General features: G+C 35.7%; 1 protein-coding gene across 5 annotated transcripts in view; it reads left to right on the top strand.

Moving 5' to 3' along the window:
• RIMS2 (regulating synaptic membrane exocytosis 2) overlaps positions 1 to 16712 on the top strand; it is a 487588-nt gene that overhangs the window by 387976 nt on the left and 82900 nt on the right. For 2 of the 5 annotated variants that reach the window (XM_010577008.1, XM_010577009.1), the window contains one exon: positions 4901 to 5001. The exons of the other annotated variants lie outside the window; for them this stretch is intronic. In XM_010577008.1, the coding sequence (XP_010575310.1) occupies positions 4901 to 5001 (101 nt within the window). The remainder of the gene's footprint in view (positions 1 to 4900; positions 5002 to 16712) is intronic. 5 annotated transcript variants of the gene reach the window in all.

The following is a 16712-nucleotide window of genomic DNA, read 5'->3' as shown; positions in this document are numbered from 1 at the left end:
GTGTACACTAGCATGCAGTGAATATGCCTCTGGATGTAGAGCACCTTACTTGGTTGGTCGACTAAACTCAACAAATTAAATTAATTTGGTGGGTTTTATTCATTTTTCCTTTTGAATGCATGATTTATATTACTTTTATTATTATTTCTGCATTTTCTCTCTCCCCCTCTTTTTGTTTTACATATTGCTTTCATTTGTTTATAGAAGAAAAGAAAGCAGATCCAGAGAATGGGGATACAGGTAGGGTGACTTATTCAAAACATTTTCATGTTTTTTCCCTTAAGTTCTTTGATCTATTATATTTAAACAAATGTGTACCATAGAGTTGGATCACAATTTCGATGTCTTTTGGGGATTTCAAAAGAGACACTAGGAAATGGAAACTAAGAAAGGGCTTTCCCAAATGTATTTCCTTTGCTTTTTTAAGGGAGTCAAATTAGGGAGAGAAATGGGCAGAAAGAGACCAGAATCAGCTAAAGAAGGCTCTCGTACACCTTAAGACTTCTGTTCTGTCCTCCCCGCTCCAGGCACAGTGTGCTCACCTGCATACTTCTTTTTTCCTCTCTTTTACAGGTTTCTGACCTCCAAAATCTCAGTGTTTATGTAGTCGCCTCATCACTAGCTTTCCCCCATGCATGAGCATCTATACCTCCCAAATTTTGTATCCCTCTTGTCCATGCCTATCCAAAACTAAATCTGTCCTAATATTTTACGAGAAACTCCACTTTACTTCCATACCCCAGAATTCCCTTTTATTCCCTGTGCCCCAGGAGCCCCACTGTACAGCAAACTCCTTCTCCAAAACACATCACCATTGCCAGCATCTATAGTAGCTAGAATAGTTTAATAATTCCCACTGGAGAAGGCAATGAAAGAAAGAATGAAAGAACACATCTCCCAGCTGTTTTTATTTTTATTTTTTAAATAGGTAGGTTTGCCTTGGGGCTAAGCTGGGTGGTAAGGCTGTTTTGATGTCCCTTTTTTCTCTGGTGTGAACCATAGGCTATCAACTGAAGAGTCTTACCTTAGAGAGTAACCAACATTTGACCTGAAGAGCAAATAACAGTCTTTAATTCCAGGCTGATTTGAATGATTGCTTATCTCCTTGTAGAAATGTGACTCTATGAGCATTTGAGGTCAGGGAAAGTTGGGCATTAACACACCACTGATTACAGTCCCTTAAAATTTTTAGCATGAAATAAACATTTAGTTTTTAGTTATGAGGGAAGTTTTAATGGTGAAGTGACTGAAACTTATCTTATTTCAAGTTCAAACATGAAAAGAATGGTTTGCATTTGAAGATGGAGCGGTGATTCTAGTGCCTGCCCTGAGTCCTGTTGTAGGAATTATATAGCCACCACCTAGATCATGGTAGGAATTATGCGGATGCCACCTCAACAGGGCTTGTCCCTAGGTTCCGCTTTAATGAAAGAATTGGACTTCCTTCTTCTACTACATTTAATATGCAGTAGTAGTTGCAGCTCGAGCCCCTGAGAAGGGGCTCTGCCTGTCAATTGTTACTGGATTTTGTAGGCTCTATAGGTCGCTTGATTTCCTGATGGCACTTCTGCTCATCCAATCCTGTTTACTCCCACAGCTTCCAGGCACCCTTTTTGTCTGTGTCTTGAGACATTTCCTTATCTTTTGTTACAGAATATCCTGCAGTTAAATTTTTACTTATACTTCCTTATCTACCAGTTTAATTTCCATAGATAAAAACAAAGGTTAAAGTACAATTCATATAGCCTGAGGCTTAATTTACTTTAGTCACTAGTGCTAAACTTTGGCACAGATTAGTCTCTCACTACAGTCCTGGTGGATTCAAGGCCACGTTACAGGGTTGGTGTGCACAGTACTTGGGTGCCTTACTCTGGCATTTCAGGACTGTGTTTGCACTATAGTCGTGCTGCTTCCCTCAGCACTCTCTCTTCTAAAAATACGGAGAATGGCTGGTATTGAATCAGCAGCTGGCTCTTTGTCAGCCAGGAGTTTCCCTGTGCTGATGAAAACCCCACTGAGCTAACGTTCAAGCCATGGGGTTTTTAATGTTAGAGAGTTGTTCAAAATAAGCAAAACTCCAAGATGTTGCCTACAGTGTAATGATCCCAGTTGTGTTTGGTGAGCAACACCAGGCTTTGTTCTTCCATCAGTCTTTCTTAATTTTTTGTTGTGAGTGTCTCTTTGGATATTTCTGTTGGAGGCACAGCTACTGTCTGGATGCAAAATTCTGGAAGGAAGTTAAGGCAGAAGTGTACAAATGAGCTCGCTTTTGCCTGGCCAAAATTTGGTTGCACACACTTTGGTACATCATGGCAGTACATGAAAGTGTATCAGAAGTAGCTTTAATTTTCCTAGTGTCAGTCTCTATAGTCCTGAAAATGTGTTATGCTGGACCATGTGAACGGGAAGTGCCATGACACTCTCTCAACCTTTCGTACTCCCATCCAGGTCATGGCTGCATCTGGCTTAAGTTACATCGCGATTAGCCTCCAGCAGCTGGTAACCCTGCACACTCTTTCTGCATGTCAGTTCCATGCATAGTAGAACCAAAGCTGATCTTCTGCATTATGAGCTTTCCACTGCCCTCAGGATTCCCTCTTTTTTGCATATAACTGGATTCACTCACTTGTTAAAGACAGTTTCAAAAATACAAAGCAAGTTAGATTTTCTTTTAACAAGATTTTATGGGAATTGATTTTTTTTTTCTAAATTTTTCTGTCTTGTTTTTCTCTTGAGACTAAAATGAGCCACCAATTTTGCTTATTTTGCTACAGAGAACTCACACCGAGGGCTTATGTGTTATACTCCCCTTTTCAATGGCATATTTCAGAGTGCTTGGTTTTGTGGATCATAGGCAATTGGATTTGTGGGAACCTAACTTTCACTTTGCCAACTGATCATAGATAAGAATGAATATTTTCACAAGTAATTGTGAAATTTCTAATCTATGCTCAAGAGGTGTTATTTCATCGCTTCTTGTAATTTCCTGAAATTTGGCAGAATATCTGTGGACAAAGAACGTATGTGATGATTTCATTAAAAAATTTCATAAGAAAACCTGACAAAATTTCCCTTTTATTAAGGGAATATCCCCTTTATTAAGTTACTGAAGAATGACAAGTGGATTTGCAGAATGTTGTTATTTCAGCAAAAGATTATTTTTTTCTCTCAGCAAAACTTAGAGTATTTTACTTCAAGACCATTTATGTGTTACTTCTGTCATGAAAAAAGAAAGAGTATCATTTTTCAGTTTAAAGTTTTTGTTTTCAAGAGAAAAAATATATCTTTAGAGCTTTCAAAACTAGATCCTTAAAAAAATCACTGCATCTTAGTGATAAATTGGCAAATGTTGCTTTGGGGCCTATAATGGTTGAGGAAAATTGTGATAGGAAAAATTAGCTGTATTTCATGTCAGGAATTTTCATCTGCTGCTGTCTTTTTCATTTTGTTTTTTCCCTATAAAACACCATTTCTTCTTTTTCACTCATTTATCTTGATTTTCATTTCTCTTAAAAGTTTTGATGAAGTCTTTTCATTCATGTTGTTTGTCAGCAGTAAAGATGGAGAATTTGAAAACAAAAATCAGAAGCCAGAGGTTTTATTGATAACAGTACAGTCTACCCTTATCACATTCCCTCTTCCTTTTACCTCCTTCCTTCCAGATTTCCTATGAAGTGCCACAAGACTTAGCTGGCAGGTCTCATAGCATGTGCTACTACCATTACTGTTGTCAAGAAAGAAAATACAAAGCTCAGAAGCCCTGCAGAGGCCCTGTGCAGGGGCCCACTTTATTATTAGATTACAACTTAGAACTGAGGTTTATAGTTTAAATTGGGTTTATATAGTAGACAGGAATCTAATATTGCCATCTCAGTTCCATAAATAAAGTCCAGATTGTTCAATATATATAATGTACAGAAACTGCCATTTATGACTAGTGGGATTCTGAAATCTTAATCCTAGACAACTTTTGTGTTAGAATTATGGAAAGTTTAAGACAAATGTCAGTCAAAATGAATACTTTTTAACATTCAGTGGATAATAAATTGCTCTTGATTTATACCATGTTAAAGTGGAAGAGAATCAAGCCTGTGTATGTATAATAGATAACTATATTTTGCTTGAAAAACCCCCCCCCCCCCTTTTTCTATTTCTCACTCTTCTACCTCTGCTTTGGCACTTACTTCCTTATTATTTTACATAGCAAATTATGGTGTTACAGTACCAGTTGGTTGAAAACAGCTGCTGCCCGAGTCACGTAGTAAGAACCCATCCCTAACTGAGACTAATCATGTATTTGGTCCAAGAAGATTGAATCCTGAAATCATTCTTGAAGTTGCTTGTCATTAGAACGTAATACAGTGATGCCACTGGGTGGCTCTTTAACATTCCTTTAGACATCTTCAGATTGTTTTGAGCATACTAAGAACATGCTCAAGTGGTAAACGGAAGGTCTACTTCATTAGTAATTTGGTATATCACACTATAACAAATGCAGAACCAGGATCTCCACCCAAAATAAGCAGGTTGTCTTTGCATTCCTTTTTTTAAATGAAGGACTCAGTTTCTCTTAAATATTTTTGAAATAGTAAAACTCTATTCTGTGGAAACATTGTGTTCCATTTACATCCATTTCTTCCACAAAGTTGATTTCATTTGAATTGTATAGATAATACAACACATATTAAGATTCTGCTGAAATACTCATCTACTATTTTCCTCCTCTTACAACTTTTTGGCTTTCTGCAAAATTGTAATTCAGAAACTAAAATTATATACACTGTAATTTAAGTAAATCAGATTTCATCTTTTTCTGTTAAAACTTCCATGAGCATAACTTTAAACTTGGAATTGAGGACTGCTTGTGTATTTATTTTCTTTCTTTTTTCTAACTTAACAGGTGCAATGGATGTAGAAGAGCGGAGTCGCCAAATGAAAATGAGCAAGTACAAACAGGTAGCAGGATCAGATTCCAGGCTGGAACAAGATTATCATTCTAAGGCAAGGGTGTTTTGTTTTGAAAAGCAACAAAATATGCTAAACTGAAATATCCAATATCCTTTTAGAAAGTAATAGATGAGTGGGAGGTTGTTTCTTCAGTTAAAGTTTCTTGTGTGTTTATAATAAAATTATTGGTAATGTGCAGCAAAACCCTTAACACAGAGCGTTCTTGATTATTAAAATTTAAGAAGGATAAGTTAAAGCAAATAAAAGTGGCAGTGTAATTATCTATTGGAATGAACAATAGGGGCATGATTTAAAATCTCAAAGAGAAGGAAAATAGAGGTTTATTGAGTGACAGATGGAATGAGAGCTATTGAAACCTGTTCACAGCTTTCATATATTTGAACACAGGGTTATCTTTATCTGTTGAAAACTGGAAGATGTGGTGTTACTTAGTTTAATAGTGGCAGTGTAGCTCTTGGAAAGGTATTTTATACATCAACAAAAGCTTCCACCCCAGCTGTGGCAATTTGCCAAAAATCTGAATCATTATGTAGTAGTATAGCCTCAAATATACTATCCAAAATTTCCTGCTATCTGGAACAGGGTCATGTCATATGCAGTGTGTTAATTAAAATAATCAAGATATTTTCAATTTAAACTTCTATTATACAAAAATAATTTAGTGTCCTCTAAAAGATTTCATTAATTGAGGTCAGATTGTAAGTGGAAAACATGAGACTTCTGACCTATAAAAGCTGGCTGAGGAAGAGAAATCTGTTTTAGACTTTTATTTCCAGGATGCTCCAAGGATTGGCAAAGTTACTGTAAACTGAGCCATTTAATATTTGAAGACAAAGAAATCATCCAATTTATTAAGTATTATTAGTTTTGCAGATAATGTAGACTAATATACTTGATATAATTACTTTCTAGAATGTACATTTCAGTGTGGGAAAATAGAGGAAAAGCTTTAGCAAAGCCCATGACAAAATGGAAAACGCTATTGATGGAAATAGTTAGAACTGACAAAACAGAAAGCTGTGAAAATGGCTAAAAATACTTAAAAACCTCTGTAAATGTGCTGCATGATTATCTGGGTATTTTACAAATGTAGTTTTTACTACAGAAGGCATAGGAATTTTTATTAACATGTAGAAAGGACTTGGTATACTGTCATGTTTAGATGCCTTTATGTTGACACTTATGGCAAAATTATTTTCATGTGTGTCTATATTGTCGCCTTTGAAAGGTGTTACCTTTTAGAGATGAGCATACTGCTGTGAGCAGACCTTCTCGTAAGTGTTATGATTGTATGTACCACAAAAATATGACTTTATGTATTGTATGTATAACCAGACTTATTCTGCTAATTTTCCTGCTCCCTCAATGCTTGACTGAAATTTGAGTCAGAAGTAGGACTGGTATGGAGAAAAGAGAATAAATGGGCTCTCATGTAAAGAAGCTGGGTAGAATATAACTACCTAAGGAAACATTTCCTACCCTTGTTTTTCCATTTCACCTACACCATATTATTGGGCCTCACTCTACATCTTTTATCCTTTTTATTAAAAATTTACCTTCAGTATTATTGGAATGTATTAAAGAGGAAAATTATAAATGGAATTATTTTATGAATATGGTGATTTATTTATTGCACACATCGAACAAATTGTCTCCAGAAATAAACAGTTAATTTACTCTTCTGCCAAAGTGTAGTTTCAGTATTTGAAAATGAGTTATTTATTCTGTCAATGAACCCGTGGAACTAGACACTGAGTATTCACATATATGTTTTAATTCGAAATGCATTCTTAAAATTGTGTAGTTTTAAAGCCATATGAGAACCATAACTCTCATAAGCCATATGAGAGTTCCGTCTTCACTTTTTTACTACGACTGCTTCAATTCCCCTTAATTAAGTGTTTATATTATCTAGAGACAGAAAATTAGTAAGTAAAATTTATCTACCTGGTTTCTACAAAAATTCTTCTGGAATCATGAACTGAAACACCTATCTCAAATGCTGACTGAAGTCTTATGTTCTGTGTACTATACAGTGACTTTGATTTTTTAAATCTGTCAACTGGCACAAGCTGGCACAAGCAGGCAGTCAAGCGTGCCATGCCTGAGAAAAATATCATTAAGTAGGCACTAAGTGAAATTCAGGGAAGTTAGCACATGGAATTTTCTTTTACCTTTCTGTTCTATTTATTTCTCTAAATGGAAGTCAACAGCAACTGTATGTCCCTCATGATTACCTTGAGTTAAGAAAAAAATATCCTTCCTTCTTGAGAAAGCAAAAGCTGTAACAGTAGGTTATATTAAATACTAAAATATTAAAATAGGCATCCTGTATTATACCTCTCTAGTTTTGTTCTACCTCTGGAAGTCAGTACTAGAGGCTTTAGAGGAAGGTACATACACTTCTATGGTGCATAATCATACATTAAGAAGCTTGTGGGAAAAGTTTACTTCCAGACATTTGTATTCTTAGAAGCTGCTGAAATATGAAACTGATTATCCCTTATATTTTTTTCCTCATGATAAAATCACAGGTTGTATTATTATTATTATTAATATACATGCCTCATTATTTTTTGAAAACTAAGTATTCTGCTTCCATAATATTTTGTATACATGAGTTTGGCAGGTAATATATTGTGTATAAGAGTTATTTTCTTAAATGCAGAAGGTGCTTAATATGGTTTCAGCACAGACATAAGGAAAGCAAGCAATATATTTTATTTTCATATAAAAATATTTACAACTAAGGAGATGTGAGAGGAAAAACAGTGTGGGCATTAAGGATTAGGTAAAAGTATTTCTGGTACTGGAAAAACTATTTATTTCTGAATATTGAGTACTTGTAGACTTGTACTAAATAGGATATACACTGAAGTCTGAATTGCAGTGCTGGTAGCAGCTGACATGCAGGAAAACCTGAGTTCTGGTAATACGGAAAAAAAGCACAGTAGCACAAGAGTGATCCACCAGAGAAAAAATTGCCATTTAGTGTACTGTGGTTCTGCAACACTAGCCTGATTTTCCTCAAAAATTGTTCAAGGACTAGTTTATTGTTTTGCATAAAAAACTAAGCTTCCCATTTCTTGTTTGAGCAAGATGCACTGCGAAGAGGGAAGGGCCAAGATGGGAGCTCAGAGAAGCTGAGCGAGCAGCATTCTAGATTCACTTTGTTTGCATTTGGTTGAACTGGCTTTTGAAGTCAAGTCCCAAACTACCTCTTAAAACCTCTCTGAACCTCTCTGCCTCGCTTCTTGCTTGGTGCTGCTGCCATTAGCTCTTCTGGCAAACAAATGGATAGTGCTGTGCTTGGTGAGTAACTCCTTCTCCTGGCCATTCCCACCACTGCTCAGATTCAGGAATCCCTGCAGACAAATGAAGAATAAAGGGTGTGAGGAATCGTGCCATTCCTCACTCATTGTCCCCATGACTGGAAGATGCCCAGCGGATCGACTGGGGAGGGCTGAAAAGCTTTGTTGTTACTAAGAAAAAAACCAAGAAGATACTTCCTTGTATGTGGAGCCCTAGAAGTGTTTGCAATCAATGTGAAGTCAATGTAGAATCAAGAGAGAATTCCATCAACCCAGGCCATATTACCCACTACAAAAGGGTCTGAGTAACTAAAAGCGTTGAATGCCAAACTAAAGGGTGCTGAATTTAGGTAGGAGTAAGAATAGTGAAAAACGATTGGGGTTTTTTAGGAACAAAGGTAAAACAGAGACTGGCAACTAGCTGACACACATTTAAACCTCAAAGTATCATGAGGCTCATTTTATTTGTTTTATTAGGAGAAAATAATGACCTACAAAAAGGCAAAGAAATCCAGTTATGTAATACAGCAATTAGTAATAGCCAGTAATGTAGTAATTAGGAATATAGTATATTAGAGCAGCAAGGAACAAAGTTGGGGTAAAAGAGGTAAAAGACCAGAGAAAAACTGAAATTTTTGCAGAACTGATGACAAGATTATTTAGCCAAATGTAGAAAAGAGTACACCAAATAGAGAATAATACAAAACACCAAACAGGACTTTCTAACTCCACCTTTAATGATTCATATTGATGATAGGAGTGAAAGTTTCTACATCATCAGATGTAATGCTGCAGTTCCTGTTAATCAATAGCCACAATTCAAGTTTTAGATGTGAGCATAATTCTCTGTGTTTGGCATAGGAAACTAGTAGTATTAGGCATACTAGCATGCAACTTTGCAATCTTCTAACCTATTAGCAAGACCAAGACAAATTAAGCTGTGGAAAAGAAGAGTTAAGCATGCGTTCAGTTTATTTGAGTAGTGTAGATGCTGCTGAAATGCCCTTGGAGCATGCAGGCTCTGAAAAGCTGCAGTTCTTCAGACTGAGACACTTTGATTCAGCAATGAATCAAGTACCACCTTATGGGTTACCTGTGTGAGAGAATGTGCAAAAGGTAAGAACTGTAACACTGGAGGTGGAAGAGATTGAGTTTGAATACAGCAGCGGCAGATCTTCTTAACGTTCAGTCTTGTCACAATGTGCAAAGGTGTCCAAGAAATGCTTTTTTCCTCTGAAGCCTGTAGTAAGTAGTTGAGTCATTGGTACAGCTACATGTGGTATCCTTTGACCTGTGTTGGCTGAAGCATTTGATTTAATGGTGTTTTGGGAATGCCCTTGGCCCCTGCTTAAAAATCAAAACAGAGCAGTACACAGAGCAGCAAAGATTGCTAGGAGAAACACTTGTCACTTTTCTTCTTGAAACCCTCGCAGAGGAGGGGTTGAACAAACATCCAAGGTAATAGGATGATGAGACCTTTGATATTCTTACTGTGTATAAGCTATAGTTGATTTATATTGGTTTCAAATTGGCAATTGTTTTTGAATATCTAAGCTTAGAGTTTGGGAGTTCTAGGAAGATCATTATATGCCCAGTAATAATTTGATAATTTATAATAATTATGAATATACTTCTTTGATCCTATAATTGTTAAGGATGTAATTAGAAATATTCAAAACATTGAATAAAAAATGGAGGCTAGATTAGTTATCCATATTCCCTCAAAACAGTGCAGAAAATGGAAATTTGTTTTATATAGCTTTCCTTTTATCATACCAGTTTAAATTTTAAAATTTTAGATATCTGGATACAACTTGGAACGATGAAATAATTAGAATAGAGCTATGCTGAAGAATAATTAAGAAGGCAAAAATTTACACAGATAATAACACATGCAAATATTCCATGCAATTAATTTCTATAAAATACCTGTAAAACTAAGGGCCTAATGAGTAGAATTTGATAGGCTTATAAATGGGAATAGGTGTGCATAGTTTTATGGAACCCCTTCATCTTCCTCTTCGCCTCCGCCAAACCAGTAAGCTCTTTGCTTCAGGAAATAAACCAAACACCAATTAGGCTAAGAATTTTCCATATGAGGAAACTATTTAGTTACTGCCTGTTCCACGGCTTTTGTGCTTTCCTATGGACTAGTCAGTAATTGTATTTTTGGACAAGAAAATTGATAGCTAAACCAGCTGTCTGGTCTGGAAGGACAGGTCCTGCCACTCTCAACAGCCTGTAAGTGCTCAGGTTACCTAATCAATCAATCATGCTCATTTGTGGTACGTAAGGAGTTTTACTACTCTCTGGCCCATAGTGCTGATAGCATTTATATTTTCAATCAAGCATTTTATTGTGGTTTTAATATAAAAAGTTTGTGGAATAAATTGCTGATGTTGCAGTCCTCATTCCTATAAATATAGGATTTAAAGTTTAATTATAAGACTTAAAAATGTAGCTAGATGAAATAAAGTCGGAATTCTAGATTTGAGCTCTATATACATGGTAATGTAGAAAACATCTCTTCTCTCTTTTCTATTTTTATCAGTCTGTATTTTGCTGATGGGTTAAAAGTAATTTAGTGACTTTGAATACAGGTGTGGATTGGTGTGATTTCTAGTATTTTCTTCTTTAGTCAATGATATCCAAACTCTCAGAAAAGATTTCTGTTGCTGTCATTTTCTTTTTTCATTTAATTCAAGCTCTCTTTTAATTTACTTTGGTTTTGATGCTTTTCTAATTTAGTTTTTAATCTTGAGTATCCATGTCTCTATTAGAGATTTATGGTATTGTAAACATAATACTGTGGTTAACACAAATACTGCGGTTAACACAAATACGGCATTCACATATCATGGTTATGGCTGAAACATAAACATCTGACAAGAGACTCATACTGGCTGTCTTTATCTGTCAGCACGTACTTTTTATTGTCAGCCATTTTCTTAGTTTTTATGTAAGCTCCTATTGCTAATCATATATCTAGAAAGCAGAGGTTAAATACGTTATAAAAATTTGTTAAAGCACCTTGTAATTTTACAATGAATCTTAAAGAGAAAGTAAAAATATAAAATCATCAGTCTATTTTGGCTCTGAATATTCATCAGTTACTGGAGTTTATTGGAAAAAAAAGGATTTTCAATAGCAGAAAATTACATTTTTACATTTAAAAAAAAATACTGTGTAACACAAAGTCTTGAGTTTTACAGTAATGAGTTAAATATTCTTTTGCAAAAAAGGAAATATTTTTCAGAAAAAAATTATTTTATCAAACACGTATAAATCAAATATACATCAAAAGGTATATCAAAAGATTTCTATCAAAGCCAGATTCAATTATGTGATTGTAACCATTCCCTTAATAATCACATTTTAAAATCACCTGAGTGCTGTTTTGACCAACTTCCAGCCAGAGTAATCACTGCAATTTATCTTAAATCCTTTCAGCCTTTTTGTAGTAGAAGATATTTTCCTTTCAGAACTGCTTTGTATAGACATGTGAATTACTAAACTGTTAGTCTATTTTGTTTCAAAGTGGCTATCTTTTCATAGTAAATTCAATTATTTCTGTTTACAGTTCTTATCTGAATTTAAGCTGTAAAGAAGTTCCAAGATGCTATTGAACTGAGTAACAATTAATGTATAAAATAGTGTGACTGTGCTTGAATTAATTATCTAAGATGTGCTGAAACTGATGTTATGCTGATAATAAATGAGAAAATCTATGGAAAACAAGAAAGAAAATTAACCGGGAAATATGTACTAAATATCTGGGTGCCAAAGTGTGACATTCAAAAATAGAGAATATATGAACTTAATTGAATTGCTGCAACAGTCAGAGAGCTCCAAGAAATGAGAATAATCACCTATGATAAGATGTATCACACCAGACTGCAGTCTGTGCCACTTAATTCTCTGCCAGGCAGAACAGGCGCAAAAAGGACATTATTCACGTTTGACAGATAACAAGGGTAGAGCAGTGGTTCCGGCTAGATGGAAACATGTTTGCTAGATCAATTTGCTAGGCTGTTGACCTTGAAAAAACAAGGAAAGGGTGGCACGCAGGTAGAAAGGATAGACCTGAAGTCCCAGTGCAGTGCTTGCATGAAGCCTGCTTGAACGTGTAGGATTCAAAATGAAGAAGCAGGATCTTTGTCTGCTTCACGGCGGGTGGTTCCGGGGCCACCGAGCACTGTCGGACACTACGAGAGGCAGGAGACCAGCCCGGCTCTCCGGTGCTGCAGCAGCCTGAGAAGGTGCTCCTGGGACGGCCCGCGAGAGCCGCTCCACACGGTTCTGCTGGGCATGCCTCAGAGGGAGGATTTGCCCACAGCTTACTGTCATCACCTGTAATTCTGACTCTAACGATGAGGCCTGTGAAGTGGTTTTAGCAGTGTGGCTGTTTTCTTCAGCTCGGTCTCTGGGAGTGCTTCTCTTGATTAAACGGGTTGATTTTCTTTGATGGCAGCCACAGAGTTATCAGTGGAAATTTTGCCAGTTTATCATCCTTTTCCCAAACAACAGATTTGTGGTTCTGAGGAATTTTTGCCATTTGTCATGCAAGAAAAAAGCTATGTACCTCAATCAGATTTCCCCAAGGTATTGCATTTTTTTGATTCTTTTTTTTTTTTGAAGTATCTTAACTACATCATCTCTTGCAGTTAATTTTAGTGAATATAATGGTGTCTTCAAGCATCTGTATTGCAAGTAGTATATACGAAGGATTTGGATGGATATGTAACACACCACCGTTATTCTGTAGAAGCTGGTTCTGCGTGATGGAGCTAAGCAAAGTAGGGTCAGGACCTTGGAGTCTCAGCATAGAGAAGGCTTTCTTTTGTAAAGCCTTAATGCCTTCAGCAACACTTCTAGTGAGAATGTTACTAAAACATGACATTACCTCTGTGGCCCTTCTAACCTATGGTATTTCTGACTGTCATTTGTTGGAAGTAAAGTCTTTGCTTACAAGAATTATTATTGATTTAGTGTTAGGCAATACAATATTTTCTTCAGTAATACATCAGAAGGAATATTATCCTCCTTCTGCAGATGGAAATCATTGTTTTACCAGAGGTTTCACTGACAGTCTGGAATCAGCTAATAACAAGAAATAACAAGAAAAAAAATAAAAACAGTCCTGAAAATTTAATCCTTATTTCTGAACAGAGTAATAATGTACCCCAAAGGTGTTCATTTTTATAATACAAAAAGTAGAATAGTTAAATTATTGCAGCAAACTTATATTACTACTAGTAATCCAAGATAGGAGAAAATGAAATTTTAGCAAAATTACCAAATAAATTAAGGTCTGCATAAACAAAACCTCTTTTTTTTTTTTTCCCCATAAAAGAGCATCTTGTCCAAAATCTGTGCCTTGAATATATAGAGATTTTTCATCTAATAACCTTAAGTACCATGCTGAAAAGAAGTTTGGAAATTGTGTTTCTTCCGGAGTTAGTTTATGCTGAGGAAAAAAATTCATCTATCATACAACCAGTTTTGTCATGAAGTTCAACTTGTGTTATCACAGTAAAATTTATCTGATATATCTTTTTTCTTTAAACTATGTAAAATATTTAAAAGATGTTTTATTCTTTTCCCCATATAGAGTGTCTTAGATCCATTAAATTTCAGAGAACCAGGATGCATCATCCTGTTTCTGTTCTCTATCGAGTGACACATGCCACAGGTAAAAAACAATTCTAGTGATTTGCATACTTCTGCAGTTTAATCTGAAGCAACTAGCTAATTAATAATATCTGCATTTTATGTAGTTTGAATATGATTTTCTAAAAACAAAATTCAAAACACTGTGACATAGTTTTCTGTATCTAAGAGACGATAATGCAAATTCACTTCTGGTAAACAGGCTGACTTTCAGTTTCAAGAATTGTAAAGTAACTTGGGTGTTTTTTAGGAGGCAGTTAGAAATGTTTCCTTTACCAATTCTAAACTAGTTTCTAGTCACATAAATTTAGGAAATGCTATGCTAATGGTATGCTAAGGAAACATCTGTAAAATGAAAGGAACTTCAAGGGTTTTCATAATTCATAGACATTAAAGAGTTTTTGACCCCAGAATAGTTCCAGTATAGATACCTGTCTTGTGAAATGATCTAAATTTCTCATACAGTTTCAATTGAATTGTTTTTTGTTTCTTTTCTGGAAATATTACATATTATTATCCTACTGTTAAAGTGTTCTATGTGATAAAATTGAAGTTGTAAGTAATGTCAATAGGTGTTGCATATTTTCTGTGAAAGTGAATTCAAATTAACCTTACAAGCAAGCAAAAAGTTAAATTATTACAGTATTTACGATGCGATATGACAGACATAAGTAATATATGTTTTCTAATTGTCCCTCTTTGAGAACTGAAGCACAATGACTAAAGAGCAAAAGAGAGAGTTCAGTTTCTCTATTCCCTAGGAGTGGTTTGCATGCTCAGAATCTCCCTGCAGCCTTTTTTCCCCTAGTTGCAATGTAACAAGGGTAAAGCTGCTGAGGAAATACATTTTAGGTAAAGGTAATGTTTTCTAAGCAGTTTAACTTGCCTATGGAGGGATAAGGAGATGGCGAGATGGTGGTATCTACATCTTGCAGATTTGTTTCCCAAATTTGTAGACAAATTATCAGCTGAGCTCATATATTTCTTATTGTACAGGGGTTTTCCAAGATGTATCCTAATAATCAGTGAAAACAAGAGATTAAGAAAAAAAATTATGGGACCTTCCGTCAAATCATGGAGGCTACCCTCTGATGTCTATGGATTTAAGGACTTAAAAAGTGGAATCATAGAAAGATATATTTATATCCTTAGGCACTTCTGCTTACAGGTATAAGCACTCACCAGATGTCCCCTGTGTCAATCCAGCTGTTCTCTTTAGCATGAATTCCTTTGAAGGTGCTGTGTCCTAGGACAAATTCAGTGAAAGTCATATTTAAATGTTACATAGGGAAAGTAGGATTAAGGGGAAAGTTCATATCTCTGTTCTCAAACCATCAGGTATGCTAAAATACTTAACAGGCTTTTGGGGTGAAATAAAGTGTAATGAAACAGAAATTCTGTGATAAGAAAAGATGGTTGCCTTTCCATCTCTTTTTATTTGTTTTTGGTTTTATGATCCAAGGACTAAAAGAAATTATGGAAATGTAGTTTAAAATCCAGGTTAAATGAGGACTCCTTAAAATGCATATTGTTTGAATTCCTAGATTGTGTTTGCAAAGTAACATCTCAAAGAAGCCCAAATTAGGTAGAACAATCAGAGGCAAAAGAGGATTTCTTAAAACCGAAATCCTGCCTCATTAGTCTCTTCGAAAAATAAGCTGCTGCCTGGGTGGCAGGACTGCATGAAGTGCAAGAGATTTTGAGTGCAGTAGTGATAGAAATGGCATGTGAACAGCTTGAGGAACAGAAGCAAATACAGGAAGCACACTTTGATTCTGTTTATCCAATGTAAGTAGGATTCACTAGAGATAGAAGACTAAACCAGACTAGAAACAGAACTAAGAGTTATCACTGAAACTGAACCCATTGAACAAGTGAGTTAACTGTAGGCAGGCTCACCAATTTGTCCTAACAAAGATGCTGGAGTTCACCAGGAGATAAAGCACTGGACGTACCGTTAAATGCAGTTGCACAGTAGATTGTGAAGCCCTGGACACCTGCATTTTTGTAATCACCCTGACTTGAACAGCTCAGATATTTTACAGTGAGCAGCGTCCATGATGATGCACCTTCAGGAGACTTGGCACAGTGTTCTGGAATGCTAAAGGATTGCTGATCTCTATTTTAAATAGATATTCTTCCTTCTGTATAAGACAGTCAAGAAGTTAATCTGTGGCAATTAAAAAGACGCTAATGAGTTTGGGAAGATTTACATCAAGAGTTTATTACCCACCATCACAAAGCCAGACTGTGGACCTGTTTCTCTAAAGTGAAACTTGGTGACTGACTCCACCCTGTTTTAAATAGCAGTTAAAAATCAGGAGAAGGTCAGCAGTATGAAGGGAAATTTAGACAGCAAACATTTCACATAAATCTTAGAAAGAGCTTTGTTTTATTTTCCGTTTTGCCTGCTTTCCTGAGTTACTTTCATGTCAGAAAAAGGGGACTGATGGACATCCTCCTACCCTTAATTCTCATTAAAGGGTTCTTCTTTTGAAGCTCATACTTATTTACCTTCATATTATGTAGACTCATATTTCTTCAAGATCTTTGCTTTTGTTCAAAAATTGTTGGGAATATTCTGGCTATATGAGAGCATTCCATGGTTCACCTATAACTTATTAAGGCACGTTTGAATCATCAGATCTTGTAACAAGGTGAAGTCCATCCACAGGACACACGAGATTTTCTATTCATTCCAATTTATACAGTCAATTACAGGTGTTTCACCCTAGCTGTATGCTATACCTGGATCTCTCTTCT

Source organism: Haliaeetus leucocephalus, unplaced genomic scaffold (genome assembly GCF_000737465.1).
Source record: "Haliaeetus leucocephalus isolate CR32 unplaced genomic scaffold, Haliaeetus_leucocephalus-4.0 Scaffold555, whole genome shotgun sequence".
Lineage (NCBI taxonomy): Eukaryota > Metazoa > Chordata > Aves > Accipitriformes > Accipitridae > Haliaeetus > Haliaeetus leucocephalus.
This window is presented reverse-complemented; position numbering and strand designations above follow the sequence as displayed.